This window comes from Hylaeus volcanicus, chromosome 1, assembly GCF_026283585.1.
Source record: "Hylaeus volcanicus isolate JK05 chromosome 1, UHH_iyHylVolc1.0_haploid, whole genome shotgun sequence".
Lineage (NCBI taxonomy): Eukaryota > Metazoa > Arthropoda > Insecta > Hymenoptera > Colletidae > Hylaeus > Hylaeus volcanicus.
In genome coordinates, this window is record NC_071976.1 from 21,359,698 (window position 1) to 21,382,406 (window position 22,709).

Genomic DNA, 22,709 nt, shown 5'->3' on the forward strand with positions numbered 1-22,709 from the left:
ACAAGAACTTGTTTTAATTGAGAATCAGTTCATAACTGAACGATTAATTTTAGGTCAATTTGTTTTTGTCAAAATAGATATTAAATGAAAAAGAAATAACGTGTTTAACATCGAAATGTGTAATTGATATAATATATTTGAAATTCGTTAAGAGTTTGAAGAAGAGTAGGATGTTATTACGTTTCTATCTTTCGACAATAAAAACGTCTTTTTAGTCCCCGACGATATAATTTATACCTTATGTTAAAAAATCAATCTGCGTAGAAATATTTTTTTTAAAAGTAATATCCGCGAACCTATTTCCATACCGCATTGCTACCTAATCCCCGCCACATGGATGCAGAATTACCCATCGCAGTGTTTCGTGTAGCACAGTCCTGTAAACGAATCTCGAGTTCATCGTGGATTATCGCGGCAAAGCATCAGTATCGTAAGAACTCTCGTGCTGTGCGGAAGTAATTGGCCGGAAAGGCCTGAATGTACAGCTTCAGACACCGTTCTCTCGTAAGGTCACCGTGAAATTGTAATTCAAGAAACGATCAGGTACGTTTCGAATAATTTGTCCGCGTGAAAAATTCAATTGTGCACGCCCTCTTTAAGATTCCACCAGAAATAATTTCGCGGAAATATTTCTAGGTTCGTCGAATTTAATTATTCGACGAATTTTTCTTTGGCGAATAAGTTAATTCGATAATTATATTTTGTTGAATTTATAATGCCATTTTTTTGTTATTACTCTAAGTAAAAAGTATATAAATAATCACCAGAAAAAGCAGCGGAGTGATTTCAAAATAGCCAGCGAATTCCGATGTGGCATGATCACCGATAACGGGTTGTATCCCACTTTTCAACGAATCGACGTTGATATCTTTGACATCATGAATGTTGCAATTTTTTAAACAAAATTGTGTATGCTTTGACTTATGGGATTTAATGGATATATTCAATATATCACATTAGTTGAATTGTGACTCAGATTTGTTTAGAGAAAGGTACGCAATTGTCGATTGGTGCATTTTAATCATCCCGGATCGTATGTTCGTGCAAAATTTAGTAATCAGCCAATCGTGAGCCTCGACGTCATTAGAAAAACCGATTCATTCCGTCTACTAGATATCAACGACATTTACCTTGGATCGTGCATGTGCAGTGATAGATAAATGTTGGGGAAACAAATCATCAATTACAAAGTGTTAAATCTGCGAAGAAAGTTTACATTATTTTATCATTCAGAATTCATTTATCCTTAACCTAAAATGTCACTTGGACATTTTATTTGGATAGCAGATGACATAAAATCTACGTATAGCGATTTATTCGTGACATTTATTGGATTTAACAATTAAATTTTTATTTGTTCACTGTGCAGTGTTTTATTTTATAATTCGAACTTTGATTTTTATTCTGCGAGTAACGAATCAAAAATTTTTGTACGTTCTTCGTCTAAAAAATATTTAAAAAGTTAAGTTGGTACTTGGTCAAATTGGTTTCGTTCATCACTGTAGGTCATGATAAAATGAGGTGATCACCACAGAAGATCGTAAATATATTTATCATCGTTACGTGGGCGTCCTTCAACCTTTCTTCTTTTTGGCAGTATCTCTTTTTGTTTCTTAGTTGAGATTGCGACTCAATTTTTACACTGTAACGAAGACTGCGAGCAACTTGTCGAAAGTAAACCAGCATTTTTTTTGCAATTCGACAGGTTTGAAGCTGCAAAAATTTCGTGGAACGTATTTACATATAGTGAGTCACAGAAGTAATCATCCCAATTGCTAGCTTTAGAGACTGTCGATATTTTAATATGAAAAATGTTATCAATTCTTTACTGAATTGTTACTTTTAAAAGAAGGTTAATTAATGCGGTTAATATATTTATTGATACGTATACCGCAAACTTATGGTCTAAAAATGTATTAGGTCAGTTTGAAATCAGCAGATGAGGAAGTCGAGGATTTATGTGACTCACTGTATGAACGTTGTCAATGTTCTACTTTCTTTAAGTTTCACTCGTATGTCAAATGAGCAATATTCAAATTTATTAGTAGATATTTGGTATATTAACTAATGAAATAAAACTCTTAACTTTAAATACGGAGTATTAAATTAGAATATACATGAATGAAAACTGCACGTTACTGAATTTATTTACCTTATTATGTGTACGAGAAAAGTTCAACGGCACGATACATGATCGTATTAAATTGATTTTTTAATAGTTTTCAAATGCGGGATTAGGCTTTTCTGGTTGGAAGTTACCGATTAATATTTCTTTCGAACTTTTGTATCTTCGATGTAAGAAATCATTTGTGTCGAATTTATGCGTCTTTTATCAACGTTTCATTGTGTCGATAATGTTCTAGTAATGAGACATGTAATTGCAATTTATATTTTCGATTGGATGATTAGCGTCGAGAACATGTAGACGATGATGAATTGTCTTCTGTGATTTTATGTAGAGATTTATTCGTGCGAAAATAGACATTCTCCACTTTACGTGTTCGAATGAAACACTGACCGTTTAACGGTACAATTCTAAATAGAACACGAAGCAAGGATATCACAATAGAATTAGAGGTTACGGTCACGACGTTGTTGATAACAATGCTTATATCATCCGAATAATTTCGATCTCGCAGTTACAGTATAGACATACAAACGTACAACTAAGTAAGTTCGTATTAGTATAGTTACTACAAAAATAGAACAAAAATGAATTAATTTTTTATTGGGAAAAATATATATCTACTAATACTTACTAATACTAATCATTTACAAACAATGTGTATCTAATTATACCTGGATTGGACGCATTTGAACTCTTCCTGTTTCTGGATTATATTTGCGTTAAAAAAACGTGCAGCCTTTGTTATCAAAGATCAAGTTTGTTCACATATGGAAATGATTCACTTGATGGACTATTGATGGATAATTTCGTGTACTCTTCGATAACCTTCACGTCAAAAGGACATTTGAATCGGTGCAATTTTTACATCTTTTTTGGGTTCAATTAAATATCTAAATAGCAATTTGTGCGTTATTACATATTCCAGTATTACACTATTCGTTGTATAACGTAATTATACATGGTCTTACTGTGTTTTCCGAGTGTCATGACATGAAAGAATTACGCGGCCATGATGTATTCTATTTTTCAATTGTTAATAATTGATGAGTAATGTTCACGAAACAACGTGTCTTCTTTTATATGACTTCTGTATTTGCGTTTGCATGCTCTTATACCTTTCATATGTAAAGTAAAAGAAATAAAAATAATATACATGTCGAATTAAGTAACCTCTTCCTTTTTCGAAGTCAATTGAAAATGAGATTATATAACACTATGTACGTTTGAATCTACATACTCTTATCTCTAAAACGTAATGTTTCAATAAAAACTATTTAGTTTTTTAACGAGCCAGAGGAAATAGTCTTCTTGATAGTCTGTTCCATTATGCATGTAGTGACACGGCTGTATTTCTACGTAATTATTAAACACCGGTAGATTATCTTCTATAAAATGTATATTTTTATGTTAGAATTCTATTGAGCAATGAATTTCGCATATAATTAATCTTCGAGCTATTCAGGTATCAAAATATTGCAATTATCATTTTTAAATTAGTGTGTTGTATGTATGTTTCGTTACCTTTATGTTAAGAAACATTTGGCAGTGTCTCGTGGCTGCTGTAGAAGTTGCGTATCTTGGAAAATGTTCTGCTCGAAGACGAACGAGTTCAACGACTTATGATTTAAGTCAGTCAAGGTCAATGAAGGTCAAACAGTAATATTTTAATAACTGAATACCCTGGAAACTATTACTCTCACGATACGTGTACTTTAATACTTAACTTTAATACCTCGATCTGTATAAATAAAGTATGCACAAGATCCAAATTACGGTAGGAGGTAAGGAAAAAATTTCATTACATTAAATTTATACGCAATATCATTCTTTTCATAACTCATAAATGTTGATTTAATTTTTAAATATTGTCCAAGATATTAATATTATATAATCTTCAGAATTCATTAATGTTAATTGAATTTATAAATGTTTTTTTTAAGATAACGTACGTTTAATACTATACAAGATAATAATGAAGTAATTTCTAATTCAGTCATTACATACACGGAAAAGTGGAAAATTCGTTCTTATCACCAACATTTTATTTGAATTCAATTTCCACGTGCATTTCCACGTGCGTTTCCATGTGCGCCTCTGGTGATAGTGGTCAGACAAAATGCGCGAATATATGCGCTAGTGATGCAAATGGGTTAAGAAACGTCGGTAACAAGCTGAAATCAAACGCAACAACAATCCTGAAGCCATGAATATTAATAATAACAACGAAAGCCCTAAATGTTAAATTAATTTCTAATGTCTTTCTAATGTCATCGTCCGATGCACGTTCATATGCATCATCTTTTCCTCGGTTTTATACCGTTTTCGTAGAGATATGTCAAAGCCTCTATAAACATCAAAGCGATATACGATCAAAGCCTTTTACTTTTTTTATTGGTAAAAAAAAACACGAATAAACGAAGGATTTATTTCACGTTTGAAATTACCGCCGGAAGGTGGTGTGATGTTCTATTATTGATTTTAGCGAGTCCGCAGTTTCGCTCGTGGTATTCTAACGCGCCAGCATACTTCGAAATCAGTCAACATGGTTATTCTACTTTTCAAAGGTATTTCTTCAAATTAATTAAAATCAAACGGTCCATCGCCGTCCAGAAAATTGATCCCAATCAAATTTCAATGGCACTTTCTGAAAGCAGAGCCTTTCGACCTAGCAATGCACCTTCGAAAGGGTGGGAACGTCAGATGCATATTCGATCGCCTTGTTTCACGTTAATAGTTCATGAAATACGCGTTAAGACGCATTTGTTTCTAATTTACAAGTTTCATCGAAAGTCTAAAATATCAATCTATAAACTCTTCAACGACACCTTAATTCAGAATCTGCTGCTAATCGCCATCAAAATATGTTTGGGAATGTATAAATATTTTTTGAATAATGATTTACGTAGTACAAAATTCAATGATTACGTAGACACGATATTTATAGCCGTTTGTAAACTGTTTTGAAGAATTGGAAATTTCCATCTTGTATTCTCTTAAACCAGCCTCGTGTTTACATCTATTTCAATTACGCTCAATTCTCTACTGATTTGTGAAATGAAATATTAGATTTTGTTCGTTTCGTATATCAATAAAACATAACAAATCTGATGTGCTGTAAGCGTTGTTTTTTTTTTCTCTTTGAAGGTATTCTGGTAACATATTTCATTGACAAATCGATTTGCAAACTTTAGTAAGGAAACATCAATTTTACAGTACTATAGTTCAGAATCGCTGCTTTACAGCATAAAGTGTTCAACTGAAACCTTAATAAAAACCGTGCATGCCGATACTACGACGGGAACTACAATTAAAATCATATGCTTGTAACTTGGGGCAAATATGTCTAATCACTTCGATGATTACCTTCTTCATTATTATTTAAAATATGTTAAGTTTTCGAACTTTACATTTCATACAGTTTGCCTGTAAGGTAAATATATGTATAAAGACTTCATTGTGCAATATTTGGTTCTTTCTAGTTTCGTACGTCGTGAGATTTTTAGCATCGTTATGAAATTCAAATCGACCGATTTTATTGGCAGGATTCATAACGCAGCGATAGCTCGCGATAACTGTTCCCGTTGAGAAGTTAACAAATGTTAGTAACACTTAACAATAAGCTATTGACACTGTGTCAATCGGCCTGTTCGATAATAACAGTGACTAATAGCAAATAATTCACCGCAAATTTCGTTGCTGAAAATTCACAATTTCTAATTCCAAATCAGTCGTAGTCAAGGTTAACGTACTCAACGATATATCGCTGTTTTACGCAACATACAAAATGCTTAAATATTAGTGTATATCAGCTGTACTTTGATCGTACGTCGCCCGATGTAATCAAGAAGAAAGCAAGTAATAGTGGTAATAAATTTGTGGCGATATCTTTCAGCATATCCCTTTCGTATTTATAATTCAACTTCAAGGGTCGAAACTGTGTAACAAATGTAGACACTTTTCATAAGTAAAAACGGAAGGAAAGGTTATTAATACTACAAAATATTCCCTGGTTCTTGGGTGGATTTTGTAAAGAATCATTCAGTTGATTGAAAATAAAAATAAACACATTGTTAAAATTCGTTTTAGTATTTGAAAAAATTGGACCTCTGGTAGCGCGAGGCGCGAGGCTATGGCGCCAACCAAATTCCCTTTTAATTAGCGTCAGTCAGAAACGAAACTAGAGCGATGCGCGCGCATATGCATGTAAAATTTGAATAACGAATATATTTCGTTGTTTAGCGGTCTCTCCAGTGGTTATTCGGAATTGAAGTAATCAGAAAATCATTTAACGATCCGAATCCTTTCGTAATTTAGGCTGACTCTGTTCAATTTTGATTTATAAATGAGTCATTCAACCTATTATATCAATTACATAACACTTCCAAGCGTTCATAGTAAATTTGTTTCATAATAACATGAAAATGCTTAGCAGCGTTTTTCGTATCGAATTACGAAACAGATTTAAAAAAAAAAAAAAAAAAAAAAAAACAACGTAGAAAAATCACTTGACATTCCCATAGGAATATTAGTTTTTTATTTTGAATAGTGGAAAGTAAGTGACGTTAGTCCGTTATTCTTTTTTCCCTGAAAAATGAGTCCTTCAACTTTAATCAGAATTTTAATAGCTTTCCGTTATTCAAAATAAAAAAAAAAACCTAGATTTCTACTTGAGTTTTTTTTTTATGCTAAAGTCACGTTCATTGATTTTGTTTAAGCAAACAAATCATTAAAAATTCAACGCGATAAAAAAAAGCCGGTAACGTAACCGTCATCACCGTACATTTTTATTAAAGATACAAATCGCTTATACTAAACAATCTCGAAGTGCAAGGAATTGAATTAGCTTAATGTCGACTACAATTTTGTTTACGATCCTACCATTCAATCGAACGGAGTAACATTAACAATTTCAACTGGTACCGAATGTAAAGTTCTTATATTCAATGACAAGCTATTTTTAAAACTCACTACAACTGAAAACATCGCATAGCGGTGTTAATCAGAAATTAATTATCAAAATTATCGTTACACGAGTATCATTTCAATAGTTACGTAGCGTGAAAGAAGCAAACGTCGGTGACCTTTAACTTATTCAGTTTCAAAGTTCGTGCGATTTAACGTAATTGTGTTCGGTGTTGAATTGACATCATTTTCTAGCGCGATGAAATTAATTACATCATTATTCGAAAGCACCTGTTAACCTGAATATAAATTGTCTTTGCATTAACGATCTTATTGTGGACGGCGTAGTAGTCGCGCTGCATATTTTATTTAAAAAATGTTCGATTCGATTAAATAGAAGAAATTAATTTTTCGACCAGTTATATGGTGCAATTGTTTGTTGTTATTATTTTAGACAACATGACTACAGTGCAACCGGTCCAGTCAAATAAAGTAATGAAAGGGTTCGCAGTAAACGATAAGGTAAAATAAATGAAACATTAACAAAAGAAATATTTCAACATTGTTTTGTTTCTTCTGGAATCGGAGAAAGACTTTGTATTAAATTTCATCTTATACATTGTGTTTCATTTAACGGAAGTTTCTAAAATAATTATGTTGATCTTCAAATCACTTTGAGTCTGAACTTAAAAGATGTTCGAAGTTAACAACGGCAATCCATTTTGAATATTTTCTAAATTTTTTTCTGCGTGATTTTTGTTGTTCAAGATCATGTAAAAATCAACGTTACAAACAGTTTAATTTTTGATTTTTTTAAATAAATATATTAGGACTACCGGAAAGTTTCTGTCCGTTTTTAAAATAAAACAAAATAATAAATTTCTCATGCCTTGAATAAATTTGATTGAATAATACAATTTTTATTATTATTTATGACATCTTACCAGCGTGATTGCAATTTGTATATCATTTTGAACGAATATCCGCATACTTGTTGAAACTTGTGACCGGAATGGACAGAACTTTCTGGTAGACCTAATATATTCTAAGTATCTTTCTTTTTGTTTTTATCAGAATAATACGCATATAATGTATTGTATTAATCACTTCACTAATATTTGAATAGGAAACCGTAAAAAATGGTACTTATGCGACTTGCACTGAAACCGGTCTTGACGGTAGGTATTCGCGATCTTTTTGCTAAAAAATAATCCTAAATAAACATACTTATCGTATTATTTTTTATTTGTATGGCCAAAGGACCTGAACAAATCCTTCCTACGGATGACACGGTTACATCACTCGCAAATGGTCGCGTACAACTACTATTAGATAATGACGGTATAGCTTCAAAAAGGCCCATATCAATACCTGGTTTACTGATGCAAACAGCTACCAATTATCCAAATCAAATTGCTCTGGTTACAAGGCCTGATGACGACGGGAACAGGAAAACATACACTTACAAGTACAGATTATATTAACGTATTTAAATGAACTTTTTACATGAATTTAAATGTTTTTGAACGTTCACTTTCAGGGAATACGAGAATACAGTAAGAACCGTGGCAAAAGCTTTCTTAAAGTTGGGCTTAGAGAAGTATCATAGTGTCTGCATTATAGGATTCAATAGTCCGAAATGGATCATTTCATATGTTGCTGCTATATACGCAGGGTAAAGATAAATATATTTTTCGCTTGAAAACATTATAAAACACACCCCAAACTTGATTTTCTGTAAATTATTTTTATAGAGGATTTGGGGTGGGCGTGTACACTACAAACAGCCCGGAAGCATGTGAATATTGCGCTATAACTAGTCGTGCAAATATAATAGTGATTGAAGATTCGCGGCAATTAGAGAAAATACTTAAAATAAAGAAAAATCTCCCCCACTTAAAGGCAATTATCATGTACGAAGAGACACCACAGGAAAAAGATGTGTTGGACGTAAGTTTATATCGCGTAAATGATGAAAGCTTTTTATTCGTATACTTCATAAAAATATCTGTTTTTTTTTTTTTATGTTTTAGTGGGATGATGTACTTAAAATGGGAGCAGAAGAGCCTGATGATAAATTAAACGAAGCTCTGAAGAAAATTGCAGTGAACGAATGTTGCACTTTGGTTTTCACGGTATGAGAAATAAAATATTTATATGGATTTCTTTTTTCATTGCTATATAAAATATGACTTTGTGAAAATAATGTATTATTAATAATTATCCATAATTTTCCACTATAGATAAACTAAGATGTACTGTTTTATGTATAGTCAGGTACAGTTGGGAACCCGAAAGCTGCGATGTTAAATCATGATAATTATATATTTACTGCATACACCACTGTTAAACGACTTAATCTCCAGATGGGAACCGAAATTCTAGTTAGCTATTTACCGTTATCGCACGTTGCAGCACAGGTCAGTACAGCGAGTATATTTTATATACCCACAGTATAATATTACCAAATTATTAATATTACTATTTAATGAATCTAGCTAATCGATATATATTGCTGCATGGCCGTTGCGGGCACGTTACATTTTGCGGAGAAGACTGCACTTAAAGGTACTTTAGTCCAAACCCTAAGTTTAGTGCAACCTACTGTCTTCTTGGGCATACCTAGAGTATGGGAGAAGATTTACGAAAAAATGCAAATAGTTGCCAGTAATAATGGAATAATAAAAACTTGGATTTCGTCTTGGGCAAAAGCACAAGGACTTTACTACAATCTGAATAAAATTAATGGCACTGATTACAAACACTTCGGTTACTTAATTGCCAAATGGCTAGTATTTGACAATGTGAAGGCAGCGCTTGGTTTCAATAGATGCCATATTTTTCTGTCTGGGGCAGCACCTTTAAGTTTAGAAATTAAGCAATACTTCATGAGCTTAGATATTCTTATATGTGATGCATACGGAATGTCTGAAAGTAGTGGCCCACACAGTATGTGTACTAATTACGAATACAGGTTATTATTTATTACTTATGAACATTTTTACTGATATTAACAAGTAGGATGTAAGATGTTTAACAGCATTATTTATGTTTAGACTCGGTAGTATTGGTAAAACATTACCTGGATTCGAAACAAAATTGGATAAACCAGATGCTGTGGGTGAAGGGGAAATTTGTATGCGCGGTCGACACGTATTTATGGGATATTTAGGCGAATATGAAAAATCCATAGATGCTTTAGACAAAGATAGATGGCTGCATACTGGTGATCTAGGCAAGAAAGACTCGGACGGATATATATTTGTAACAGGTAAATATCATCTACTATATAAATACGTGTTTTCTTTAGTCTCATTTCATGTTATTTTTAATATACCTTTGTCTTGTTGATACTTAGGAAGAATAAAAGAATTGATTATTACTGCTGGTGGAGAGAATATACCACCAGTTAACACAGAACACTTAATGTTGGCTGAATTACCTGTATTGAGTAATGCTATATTAATTGGAGATGGAAAAAAGTATCTTACCATGTTGGTTAGTCTAAGGGTAAGTTCAATACATTATAGTATAATATAATTATAACTATTTATTACTATTTTTTTTTATGTACTTTCAGACTGAAATGGATGTTGATACTGGTGCACCAAAAGATACATTTACATCAAATACATTACAATGGTTACAGTCTATTGGAAGTAAATCGAAAACAGTAGATGATGTTATAAAAACTCATGATCCACTTGTAAGATAATTAATTTGATTAATTATTGTACATAAAAAATTATGTTTAATCCATAGTACATTATTTTTTTAGGCATGTTATATACTACAATATATTAATTCTACCATTTGTTTTTAGGTGTATGAAGAAATTGATAAAGCTATTAAAAGAGTAAATGATAAAGTTGTAAGTAATGCACATAAGGTACAGAAATTCCGAATTTTGCCACATGACCTCTCAATTCCAACTGGAGAATTAGGCCCAACACTTAAACTCAAAAGGAATGTTGTTTACAAAATTTATGAAAATTTGATAGAAGATATGTACAAGTAAATATTTTATACATAAAAGTGCAAAATGTGTCCTCAAGAGATTGTTCCAATACCATTAAAAAAGTAAATATTGAAGCAACTGCAAACATGCCTATATAAAGTGCTTTGATATTGAAGGTAATTGTGATATTATACAAGTAAACAACCTAACCTGTAATGTAACAGTGATTTATTTTTTACAAATTTCAAAACATTATTTAAATTTCAAAACTATACGATTATTACTTAAGTTGTATATTAACATCAAATGGTACTTTTTTGGTTATTAAATACTTTAATAGAAGGAAATATAACTTAAGTATAACTAATTGTACGTTTTATAAGAATCTCTATTCTTGTATTGAACTGTGAATTATGTACAAATTATTCTTTAAAATCGACATATAATGTATAATATATTTAGGAATATGTACTAAATATACATTATAATGTAATTTAGAAAAGCAAATCTTATATATCTTTGGTATGATCAAATTGAAAGTGTCACACTAAGAAGATGTATAGTTCGGGAAATTTCAATTTCGCGTGCGTCCCAATTGTTTTTCATTTCTTACTATTCTAATTAAACAAAAATTTCATACACATACATATGTCCTTTTGGCGTGACACTTTCAAAATTATATAATTTGTTGTAACAAAGTAGTTTGTTACTAATATATTAGTTTCTTTGACAATAAATGTTGGTTTGATTATTTATTATTATTCGATCAAATATAAAGTAAAAAAAAAAAAAATAAACTAAGTGGAGTTAAAATTTTCTCAAAATATGGTAATAGATAAGTGCCTCTATGAATAAAAAATGTGAAATTAGTATAAACATGAATTTGTAAGCAAACATTATTGTTAATAATAATGTGTATTTACCAAAGTACATAAATATAAATAAACAATTTAATAGTACTGAACAGAACTAAAATATATTCAGTACTATCATACTATTCATGTATGTATAAGAGAGCATCATGTGTTGAATGCATCAATGGGTAACAGTACTTAAATCATGCAAGGAATGCAGAAATTAATTTATGTTTAGAAATGTAAAACATTAAAGTAATCTAAACACTTCTTTTAAGTAAACACAACGAATTTCTCTGTACATTCTCACTACTGTTTATTTTCTTATGATATTTTATAATTATGCAAAGTGTATTGTAATCAAATGAGGAAATAAATAATAACTGAAAATATTTATATGAAAATTATACATGGAGTGCAAAATGGATGTAGTCTTTTCTTCCTGTTATTATAATTAGTTAAACAATAAAATTTAAATCAATAAACTCTCTCTGCTTACATTTTTTTTATTTTAAGTGCACTTTTATTATTTGGATATATTTATTTTTTAAATACAATTATATTATTAAATATTCGTCTTGTTATTCGTATAATAAAATAAATTTCTTACAATCTCTACACACTCCAACACACTAATATATGATGAAAATAATTAATGACAATTAATAATGGATAGAAGCTTATTTTGTAACTTTTTCTTCATTATTATGAGAATGGGTGGGTAACTAAATAAATATTATTATGTTTAAATTGCAATATATTACTAATATAGTTTACAATAACCAAAACAATTGTTATATTTAAGATTGTTTTATGCTACATACATATTCTTATGACAACCTGACATCTTATAAGAAAATAGTCTTACTAAGTGCATCACAGCAACTTTGGAAATGCAGATCTGTAAAATGTCTTATCCTGAAATTCTATTGCATGTACAAGTGGTTACATTTACATTATCATCTCTTATCATCAATCATATTTTTCCTTGTATTCCTATATACCTAGCTTCATTGCTTATTTATACAACAAAGTTCGAATCCTATCATCATGCTTGCGAATTTAAAATCCAAATTTATTGCTGCCTATAAAAGTAACTCAAATGTATTAAACAATAGGTGGGTGTTACTTAAATATTAACACCCCTATTTTTGATAAATGAAAAATCAGAACTATATTGTTTAATCCATAATACACTGTCACAAAATATATTATAAATGAATTGATTCTTTTAAAGTGTCTTAAGGATCTTCAAAAACAACTCTCAAAAATGCTTTCTCAACACACAGTATATTGAAAGTAATATATAGAATTGCAAACATAACATTTTTGCATCAAAGCTCTGATCGTCAAACAGGCATCTGAGAAGTGTCATAGAACCTAAACTTTTAAAATAATATCATCTAGAAAATATAAAGACACTGGTTTGTTTAAAATTTGGATTGCATGCGATCGCACCATATCACTGGAGTTGTAATACTTTGAAAATGTTACAGAAACTTATGAAGTACTAGACGTATTAAATTTTTGTTGAATGATAGATGTTTTTCGTTGCGGTACAGTTTCAGGTGTAGGTATAGCATCACCTGTTGGCAAAACACCAGCTGGCTTTGGTTTAGCTGTATATTTTTGTTTTGCCATTTGATAATCCCCAGAATCAAAATATTTTTGCTGAAAGTGTTTCATGTATTATTTAGAAACATTCAATAGTACTAAATATTAATTCATTTAGTCCTTACAGTAACTTTGTTACTTTTAGGCATTCTACTCCAAAATAAATGTGTAAAATTTAAATATCTATATTACCCCTTTAGCTAGCCTCTTCTGCAGAAACGCTGAATGTCCACTAATTGGACGTCCTGTGGTTGGAAACTTTGCTCTTAATTTTGCTTCTTCTATCTTCTCAATGTCATTTGAAGACAACTGTAACAAAAATTATTTTGTTTTTCAACAAACCTGCAAATGAATGTACGCTACGATATACATCGATTTAAAATAGAATTTCGAGAAAAAAAGAAGTTTCATAATATGACATCTGAACATGTCCCACTAGCGATCACATAATTTGTTTAATAATACGAATTTTGATATAGGAATACCGAAAATTATTTTTAAGACCTCGAACTACAAATATACTACAATCTTTATAAATCTGTACTCATTAAAGGGAATTGTACCTCAACTGTTCGAGCTAGTTCGTTGGCTTGATTGTCGCTCATCCTGACTGCTTCTAACCACTTCTTTCGGTGGTTGTTTTCAAAATTGATCAATCACCCTTTAAATACGCGTTTCGACACTAGCGCATAAAAATACGTAGTGCGATGGCACCGATACCCTTTCTTTCTGAATTGTACAATTCTGCGCGTTCCCGATTTTATAAACTCTCTCGTTGCCGAAAACAAATAACTGTCAATGAAAGTGTAATACACAAAAGCAGCAACAGCGGATTCGTATAGGATCATGGGTTTCCAGGCGGCCGTTACCGGAATTCTATCGAGGTGCGAATTTTCATGACGTAGACAAGCGATAAAAATCACAGTTTAAATAAGAATTTATGAATGTACACTGTCTGTCAACTTATGTAAGCAAGCTATCATAAAATCTGCTAATAGTAAACTGCACACGTGCATTTCCGGTCGATAAAAATAGTTAAGAGAAAAATTTCATTTCATACGCTCGCTTGATTTTGGCGTGGAAACGAGTCTTAAACAAGGATTCTCAACAAGAATCACATGACCCCTACGGGTCACTTTGATTTTTTGAAATTTACGAATGAAAAATGTAAAAAAATAGGAAGCTATAACTTCTAGATAGGCGACAAAACCACCAACAAAATAGTACTATGAAAATATGGTATCATTTGATATTGTGAAGAAAAATGATCTCTGTATGATTCAATCACAAAAATGAATCTTAAAAGAGAATCACTAGCCAACAAGATTGAGAGACACTGTCTTAAGCAACTCGTATCATTTCGTAAATTTCGTTTGTAGAGACACAAATATATATTTCAAGGACGAAATGCAGTTTATTATGTTGAATACAAATTAAGTAAAGGACTACCTACTTTCATTTTATCCATTCTTTTTTTTATGAAAGAATCTGAAATTTATGTATTTAGGAACTCTTGTAAGAGAGCGTAATATAACAGTTTTTGCATTTATTATGGAGTGTAACAGTGAGGTAAGTTTCGTCCTGTCTATGTATACATTTCTTTGTTAACTGAGAACGTTTCTGAATTTTTAAGACAGTTTCATAAAATAAAGTGACATTCTGAAATAATTGTAAATAAAATTTAAATAACAGGTAGGATCACTCTCGCAGAATGATACTGGCTCCAGCACTGCTTCGAGTGTGAGATTTCGCGAAGACATTTCTTCGGAAGAGCAGTCGTTACTTCAGGTTTTAGAAAGAGGAATTTCGGAGACGACAGAGGAAAATATCGCATTTGGAAAAGAAATTTCGTCGTTGTTATCCCAATTAAATCTAGAATTACAATTTTTACCAAGTGACATCAGGGAAGGATTGCAAAAGATAGCATTAATTTTACGATTTGTGAAACTGTCAGATCTTGATGATGTTTCATTAAGTATAGTAAGTGAAAGGAAAAAAATTGAAGAAAAGAAAAGACAACACGAAGAAAAACAGCTGTCATTATTGTATGATCATCTTTATAGAAAATATTCAATTTTTTCAAGGAAGCTTAATCACTTGCAAGAAGCTGTAAGTTCTCTCGAATGCTTCTTGGAAAATGCACAGAAGGAACAAGAAGATACTGATTGTGATAAAATGTCATTATCTATAAAACTAAATGAATATCAACAAACCATGGAGAACTTAGAAGCTGATCTGGAAGATATGAATATTCAAGATCTTTATCCGCAAGAAATATTAGAGAAATATCATAAGTATTTAGAAACATTGGGTGAATTAGCTGAGCTTAAAGAATACCTTAGTCAGTATGGAGATTTACCACCAAATTTATTACAAGCTAAAGCTCAGCTTGAAGTTAAACGAAAGGAGTATGAAACTATTGAGAAAGCATTTTTAAAGAAAGTTTAGTATGAGCAGTAGACATTAACAGTATCGTTAATTACATTTGCAATATGTTTCATTTGTAAATTTTTTCACTTTTATACAATAATAAAGACTATTATATTTATATATATTTTTGTACAAATCTTTATTTAAAATCCATATTTCGACTGTGTCTGTTTCCGGGTCATTCTGTTTTGTGCCCATTGATTTTTTAACTCCATTTCCATTGCCTTTGCTTGATGTGCTAAGTATGTTATTTGATGCTTCTTTTTAGATTGGGAATTCACTCCACCACCTTGCATAGAAACTGGTCTCTGTACTGGCTCTTCTGTTAATGCTTTTACCAACCATTCCCGTTCATCTGGTTTAATATCTTCACCATTAATTTCAATAATATTGGCTTCTCCAATTTCTTTATTTTTTCGCTTTATTCCCCTTCTCCCACAAAGATATTCAATAGCTTTATCATCAAAGGCTACATTTCCTTCTGTATCAATGTTATATTCTTGTTCAGGTACAGGTAATTTTGGACCAATTTCTGCTTTGTTTTTTAGCAAAATCTCTTCTTTTGGTAAGTTCATGACAGTACTCACTAATGTCTTTTGAGAACCATTTGTACAGGCTTCATTTACAGCTATACTAAGTGTACTGCCACCTGTGTTTGAATCATTCTCCATTGATGTATCAAAGTTACTTGATGTCTTTTCTAAATGTGAGTTGCTAGGTAAGGAATCCAATATAGGAGGATTTGAAATACTTTCAGTTTCTGCTAGAGCAAAGAAATCTGTAGTACAACTAGTACCACTGCTTGTGATTATATCATCTTCATCCTCAGAGTTTGAGTCGTAATTTATTCCTATAGAAATTTTTCTTGTTTCAGGCTTTGTTACTTTATTTGTCTCTGAAGTTTTTGTGTCTGTATTTGCTTGTAGTTTCATTTGATTTGTTTTTGCTACTGTTTTACTAATAACATTAGGTATTAAATTATTAATACTCTTTATTTCAGATCCTCTTGGTGGTGGTAGAAGTGCAAAAAGTTTGGTACCTTTCTGAAATTATATATAAATTTATCAGACTATGTTATTATGCATTCATTGTCTATAGATATACTTACACTTGACACTTTAATTTTGTTAGATTTCTTTTCATTCTCTTCTTCAACATCTTTAAACTGCAATTAATAAAACACATTAGTTTGTTGGATGTTAACTTGTAATTAATCACTTGTAATCATTATTCTTACATCAGATAAAGAAGGAACTGTTATTCTAACTGGTGCACGATCTTTTTTGGTTGCTTTTTCGGATTTTAATTCGATTTCTTCCTTCGGAAAAGGGATATCGTCCTCTTCCACGATATTTTCTGGTTCGTTAATCGAGCTTTTAGGTTTAGGTAATTTATCGAAATGAATTTTTTCCGATGAGATGCCTGTGTCAACATTATTGTTTTCAGTCTCTGTTATCAGTGGATCGTATTTTGGAGAAGGCAAGCACAATTTGTCATTTGTTCGTTTAACTACAGCTTCCTCTGTAGCATTGTTTACACTATCCATTTCGCAATTATACCCTTCATCTTCTGTACTTTCATCGCTGCTGTCATACGCCACAAGACTCATTTTTAATACGAATAAAATTGTTCATTTACATAAAGTTAGTCCTTTATTAAATGTATGCGTTGAAACTATGACCTCAAAAGAAAGATTGACAGTTCCATAATAGAAGTGATTGCAGCGACTGTTTATAGAGGTCACTGTACAGAAATGCATATACTATTATTATAATATCATAGTATCAGAGACGAGACCATGACATTTAATGGAATTTCTGTTCACGATCGAGTATAAAAATGAATTATTTTAGATATATTAAATATAATTTTTTAATCAGCATTTAAAGGTCTGTGATCAGCGCCATCGGTGGCAAAACGCTCCAGTTTGTAGCCAAGTAGTTCTTATTCTTGAGCGCTAGATGGCTCCGCCATATTCTGCTTACCGACATTAGTTAATTATTCTAATTATACAAAGAAAAGATTCAGGAACATTCTCTCAGATAGTATTTAATGCGCCAATGCTTGTAATACTATTACTCATTCATTATTGAACGTGTTAATATAAATTCTATATCCACTGTCGATAATTAGCAATTAGTGGCGCCATCTAGCAATAAAAATAGCAACTATTCGAGGACAAACTTGGGCGTTTTCCCGCTGGAGCGCTGTACGGAAGTCGGAACTTTAGTTCAGAATATCCACCGTTAGATGGCGATACCAGTTGCAGCGCCATAATTTGAATACATTTCACTTTATATAACAAATTAAAGCAATTTCTTTTAAAACATCATCCGATAGATTCGAATATTTATTTACAAGTTGCTTACAATACATTCGACATATTCGCGTAAAAATTTGAAGCATGTATTCCAGCAAAATTTATTTCTAGAAATAAAATAATGAAACGAATGTACGAGTACTCAATTTCCTTTTCACATATTTTACTATATATTTTCGGGTCATGCATAATTGTTTTCTCACTTAGGGCAATAAAGTCTTCTTTGAGAATGAATTTCAAAGCTTTCAAAGTAAATAGATCGAAAATTCCAAGCTCTAATATGGTTAACCCGGACCTCCTAAAAATGGCAACATCATAAGAAATTTAGAATACCCATCTCCATGGAATGAAAATGTTTCTTCAATACAGTTTCTAGAGTAACAATCTTCACGGAAATTTCAATATCCTCGTATCGAAACCTCTTAAAACTGCCCTTTAATAAGCAACACGGATATCACCAACGTCGGACCTAGCAATGATCGAAGGATCTCGAGCGACTCGGAGGTACTCTCAGCTTGCTCATTCTTTATCGGGTTCGTTTCCGCGGTTAATTTCCAAATATAATCACTACCGTGAAGCAATCGTCTACATTTCTCTGCAAACAGGGCGGCAGCCCGCGGGGGTGGGCCATAATGAGAAGAAAAAATTCCGATTCGGTAGTTTCCGAAGCGGCCGCGGCGCAACTCCTCGTATATACGCGAAGCCCGTCGACGAGGAGGGATCACCCCGACCCTGATTCGCTCGTCTGAAAACCTTGCTCTTTTACGCAATTTTAGCGTTTATTAAAGTTTGCTCGCAAATGAAACGAAGCCCATATAACCTACCTAATTTAGCGAGTAGCATTTTCGAGTGGGGGCCACTCCAGGAGAGGAGGAGAGGCCGGGTTCTATTGACAGCGGTTATTGCCTAACTGCGTGCCTCCACCTAATATGCCCGCTCGGGGATTCGCATGCAGGGCCGCTCGAACGAAAACTGCGAAACACGCCTGTGAATCTTTAATTCCGTCGGTGGTAATCCGGCATCCCTCTCTTCTGGCTGGTCTCCACCCCCTAGCCCACCCTCCCCTGCCAACGGCCTATTCGGGGCTTGATTTTTTCCCTGGCTTCGAGGCGAGTCGTATCGTATGGGAATTCTTCATCGTCGTTTGCAAACGCCATCATTGTCGACTTTCCATTTATTCGATCGTTCGTATCGACGTTCCACCTCCGCTATATCCCCCCCCCCCCCCGCGGCCATTTCAGCGTGGAATCGCTGCTTAAATTGAGACTTATCGTGCTTAATTTTACACTGTGATTCGACACGAGGTCCTGGTTTTTCTCGAAAAAAATCGTTGTCTTTGTAAACGGAAGAGGAAGGATAAAATTTTAGTTAAATTTTTGAACGACTCTTCTTTCGAAATTTCATTGTACGGTATATATTATACAATGGCCACCGAAAGAAGATAATCCTTTTTTCGCAGTCAGCACGTAGTAGTCGAAGACGAGATACTATTTAGAACTCATAATCCTTCAGGAACGGTCAGGCATGGACACCAACCCCCAATCGTTCCATTTTCCTCTCTCCACGGACGTCTTGCGTTTCCTCGACGGCGATTGGCTGCGTATCGAGTTCACGTATATTTCGAAAAAGCATAAACTATGTCCGAGCGGCGGGCAGGGCCGCGGATGCGAGCAAATGACGGCCCTGCCTGCATTTGAAACTCTGTTAACTCACCGAATATTAGCTCGTCGAGCGAGATTAACCCCATTGTGCCCCGTTGAAAATGATGACATCACCATTAAACTCCCGTCGGCTTGCGGAAATTGATTAAACTATCAAATTAGCTCTACTAATATCAACACATCAACACTCGGAACCCGAGGCTGGCTCCACGGGCTCGAGGTTCAAACGCGAATGACATGAATTTACGTGTCCGACGATCGTTCGACGTGCATTCATCGGTCTGATTATATTTCCTAAGAGGTCCGCAATCACGAGTCTGCTGCATGCACGTGGGATTTCGAAGGAGCTTAATACCAATAACAGTGTGACTGCCGTCGAGGGTACGTACGGTCTTGCGAACCTCTGGGGGTTGGAAAATAAACTACGATGTGGCTGGGGACGCGTTGCCAAATCCGAACCACCTAGCACGTTTTCGATGCAGCCAAGGAAATTCTTGGAGTAACTAGTCTTTTCTATGTTACAGAGATCGTCAGGTGGAGGGTAGTTTGTGGCTGAAAATATTATTAAGGATGAAAGAGTCAAAAGGAATTAAAGTAAAGTATTTCGTTGGACTTGGAACAACGTAAAGCACGTTTATCTTCGAGTTGTATGTTCTTCTTCCACACGATATCTAATTTTCTCTAAGATTTCTCAACACAATGCTAAGCAAACAACTATCCAACACCCCACTGTTACATGTTTCACATTCTCTAAACCAAGTCTTCGCCACGAACGAATTTTGTAGGTATCGAAATCAATAGTAATTAAAGGAGTTTGGCGAATAATGGGACATTCCCTAATCAAACTCTAGCAATTGTTGTCGAGAGGTAAAAGTGTGGTCTCGACTTCCCATTCATTAAACCTCAACGTTTCTTCTCAATTCGCTGCTAGATACCTGTTACCTTAATTACTATTTCGGCATCGAATATTCTACCGTTCCCGAAGACCTCCGTGAAACAATGAACGAATCCGAACAAATCACGCTCGTTGATCCACTTACCGCATTTTGCATGTCTCTAACCTCGTAATCCGCCGCGTAAGGGTTGTTTGAGAGCTCGCCATAATAGAGGCACTCTTCCAGGAACAGTTGCGTTTGACGCTCCACTCGTAACGATGTTCTAAATCCGATTATAATGGCTTTTCCTTAATATGTGGGAAGGATTTCGAGGATCGGTTCGAGACCTAAAACCAACGTGAACGATTTGTACGTCTATAGTATGGCTTCAACCTGGAAATAGTAATATACCTCCTAATTGTTAGGAGGTCAATGGTTCATTCAAACTTAATTATTTTTCTGGGGCTTGAATCCGGTTTAGATACTAGGATAATCAGAGTGTTATGCTCCTCAGGTTGTCATGAAAGGGTTGGTATCACTGTTAATATTTATCTGCTACTTCATCGCTGTTAAATTTTCGATATTTCTCAGATGTAGAAGTATAGAATGATAAAATTAATCATGGGGGGAATAATAAGAATGTCTCAAAGACAGAACGTGTATCATCTTAACATAATATTTTTAATATTGTAGTATCCGCGCCTCCCATATCCAAGAATGAGGAGTCAAAACAACAACGCGAACCGTACAGTACGGGATTAATCGTGTAGGTAAAGCGGTCGACTGTGGTTCCGAGGATCGTGGCTTCGAACCCCCGTGTCTTATGTTTCGTTTAGACTCCTACAATATATTAGGTTAAATTTTCTTTAATCCTTTATGTATATAAAATCTATAATAAAAATATCTACGAAAAAATAAAAGACGATATTTGCATCCCCCATTGGAGGAAGACAATACGACAATTTCTGCATCGAATGCCGAATGATTTCGGAGTGCCCATCGAGTGACTCGATTGCGAGATAATAACGAAACGCGAGTTTCAAGAATTCGAATAGCACAGGGTGCAGAGGAGGGGGGTAACACGTGGTGCCCCCTCCTCACTGTGTCGAGAACATCCCTTTGCATCCCGAGCATTCAGGAACTACGGAGCGTTAGATGTACTGTCAAGGGAAGTGTGAACAATTTCGCGCATTGTCAAGACTATAATATGGATGGCTGGCAGGATAATTATTGGAGGCCGTTTGAATCTAACTGTTTCCTTCATTAGCAGTCTCAGTTCGCCCCCGTGCTGTCTCCTTCCATCCCCGCTGACTCCCTCGCCACCCCCCCCCAGCCGTTCCCCCTCTCTTTCTCTCCATCTGAATTTTGTGCAGAATTACCCACCATTATCATAATTGCGCTATTACCGATAATATCTGCGACTCAGCTTCGAAACTGTACCTCGATGCTCTTAATCCATTTTCTATTTGGACAGCGGGCTTTCGGTGGACGAGAAGTCGCAAATTCCGTTGCGTAATTTCCGCCCCATTGAGCGTCACTCTTAGGTATGGAATTATGTGTTTCGCGGAGCCCCGTTGGATCACGCTTGGAAAATGAAGCCGTGCGCGACGCCTCCTGGAAGCGTCGGATCGCGTAGCGTCGTTACAAAAAAAAAAAGAAAGAAATAGATAAGTAACTGTACTTTTCATAGTGTTTCTTCATGTTGTTGTGGTTCAGAATAGACTTCGGGAAACTGCAACAGTGTCGTCGATTTTTTTAAATAAACATTTAAGGAATTTGCAACAGGTGAAATGTACAGTGATTTGTTTGGGTCTACAGGAATTTAAGAAAAATTGGATAACTACGAAAATGATATGCCCTCGTTATAATTATTAAATTATAAGGGGTTCATAGGAATTTAAGAAAAATTGGATAAGTATGAAAATGATATGTGCTCGTTATAATTATAAAATGATGTAGGTAATTAT

At 33.7% G+C, this 22,709-nt stretch overlaps 4 protein-coding genes and 1 long non-coding RNA gene across 8 annotated transcripts; 2 read left to right on the top strand and 3 right to left on the bottom strand.

The window, feature by feature from the left end:
- The first annotated feature begins 383 nt into the window (after positions 1-383).
- Positions 384-12,234, top strand: LOC128883218 (long-chain-fatty-acid--CoA ligase ACSBG2). Of its 4 annotated transcripts, none has more exons than XM_054135355.1 (13): positions 384-543; positions 7,485-7,552; positions 8,157-8,208; positions 8,291-8,498; positions 8,571-8,705; positions 8,785-8,980; positions 9,064-9,165; positions 9,304-9,450; positions 9,529-10,004; positions 10,087-10,301; positions 10,389-10,540; positions 10,611-10,736; positions 10,854-12,234. In XM_054135355.1, the coding sequence occupies exons 2-13, from the start codon at positions 7,490-7,492 to the stop codon at positions 11,046-11,048; spliced, it is 2,067 nt and encodes a 688-aa protein (XP_053991330.1). In that variant the 5' UTR covers positions 384-543; positions 7,485-7,489; the 3' UTR covers positions 11,049-12,234. The 4 variants fall into 4 exon arrangements, with proteins under 4 accessions (XP_053991330.1, XP_053991338.1, XP_053991310.1 ...); XM_054135335.1 differs by lacking the exon at positions 384-543 and adding an exon at positions 3,861-3,909; XM_054135344.1 differs by lacking the exon at positions 384-543 and adding an exon at positions 4,611-4,692.
- Positions 554-3,655, bottom strand: LOC128883334 (uncharacterized). Its single transcript, XR_008458855.1, has 3 exons — positions 3,097-3,655; positions 2,800-3,018; positions 554-2,693 (listed from the first exon to the last, which is right to left on the bottom strand). It is a non-coding gene; the product is annotated as an uncharacterized LOC128883334 (long non-coding RNA).
- Positions 12,235-13,113: 879 nt separating the features above from the next.
- On the bottom strand, positions 13,114-14,483 carry LOC128883293 (alpha-endosulfine). The gene is made up of 3 exons (XM_054135501.1): positions 14,020-14,483; positions 13,649-13,765; positions 13,114-13,513 (listed from the first exon to the last, which is right to left on the bottom strand). Exons 1-3 carry the CDS (start codon positions 14,059-14,061, stop codon positions 13,343-13,345), a joined length of 330 nt encoding a protein of 109 aa, XP_053991476.1. The 5' UTR covers positions 14,062-14,483; the 3' UTR covers positions 13,114-13,342.
- Positions 14,484-14,795: 312 nt separating this feature from the next.
- On the top strand, positions 14,796-16,008 carry LOC128883287 (uncharacterized). Its single transcript, XM_054135487.1, has 2 exons — positions 14,796-15,025; positions 15,149-16,008. Exons 1-2 carry the CDS (start codon positions 14,954-14,956, stop codon positions 15,902-15,904), a joined length of 828 nt encoding a protein of 275 aa, XP_053991462.1. The 5' UTR covers positions 14,796-14,953; the 3' UTR covers positions 15,905-16,008.
- On the bottom strand, positions 15,896-17,600 carry LOC128883231 (proline-rich protein PRCC). The gene is made up of 3 exons (XM_054135374.1): positions 17,124-17,600; positions 16,995-17,051; positions 15,896-16,929 (listed from the first exon to the last, which is right to left on the bottom strand). The coding sequence occupies exons 1-3, from the start codon at positions 17,493-17,495 to the stop codon at positions 16,030-16,032; spliced, it is 1,329 nt and encodes a 442-aa protein (XP_053991349.1). The 5' UTR covers positions 17,496-17,600; the 3' UTR covers positions 15,896-16,029.
- Positions 17,601-22,709: the final 5,109 nt, after the last annotated feature.

Coding starts and splice junctions, on each gene's coding strand:
- LOC128883218 (XM_054135335.1), top strand. CDS start 3,882: ATGCACAAGATCCAAATTACGGTAGGAG. Junction 9,166..9,303: donor GTTGCACTTTGGTTTTCACG/GTATGAGAAATA, acceptor TTTTATGTATAG/TCAGGTACAGTTGGGAACCC. Junction 10,737..10,853: donor TAAAAACTCATGATCCACTT/GTAAGATAATTA, acceptor ATTTGTTTTTAG/GTGTATGAAGAAATTGATAA.
- LOC128883293 (XM_054135501.1), bottom strand. CDS start 14,061: ATGAGCGACAATCAAGCCAACGAACTAGCTCGAACAGTTGAG. Junction 13,766..14,019: donor AACTAGCTCGAACAGTTGAG/GTACAATTCCCT, acceptor TTTTTGTTACAG/TTGTCTTCAAATGACATTGA. Junction 13,514..13,648: donor AGAAGAGGCTAGCTAAAGGG/GTAATATAGATA, acceptor AAACACTTTCAG/CAAAAATATTTTGATTCTGG.
- LOC128883287 (XM_054135487.1), top strand. CDS start 14,954: ATGTATTTAGGAACTCTTGTAAGAGAGCGTAATATAACAGTTTTTGCA. Junction 15,026..15,148: donor TTATGGAGTGTAACAGTGAG/GTAAGTTTCGTC, acceptor TTTAAATAACAG/GTAGGATCACTCTCGCAGAA.
- LOC128883231 (XM_054135374.1), bottom strand. CDS start 17,495: ATGAGTCTTGTGGCGTATGACAGCAGCGATGAAAGTACAGAAGATGAA. Junction 17,052..17,123: donor CAGTTCCTTCTTTATCTGAT/GTAAGAATAATG, acceptor TATTAATTGCAG/TTTAAAGATGTTGAAGAAGA. Junction 16,930..16,994: donor ACAAAATTAAAGTGTCAAGT/GTAAGTATATCT, acceptor ATATAATTTCAG/AAAGGTACCAAACTTTTTGC.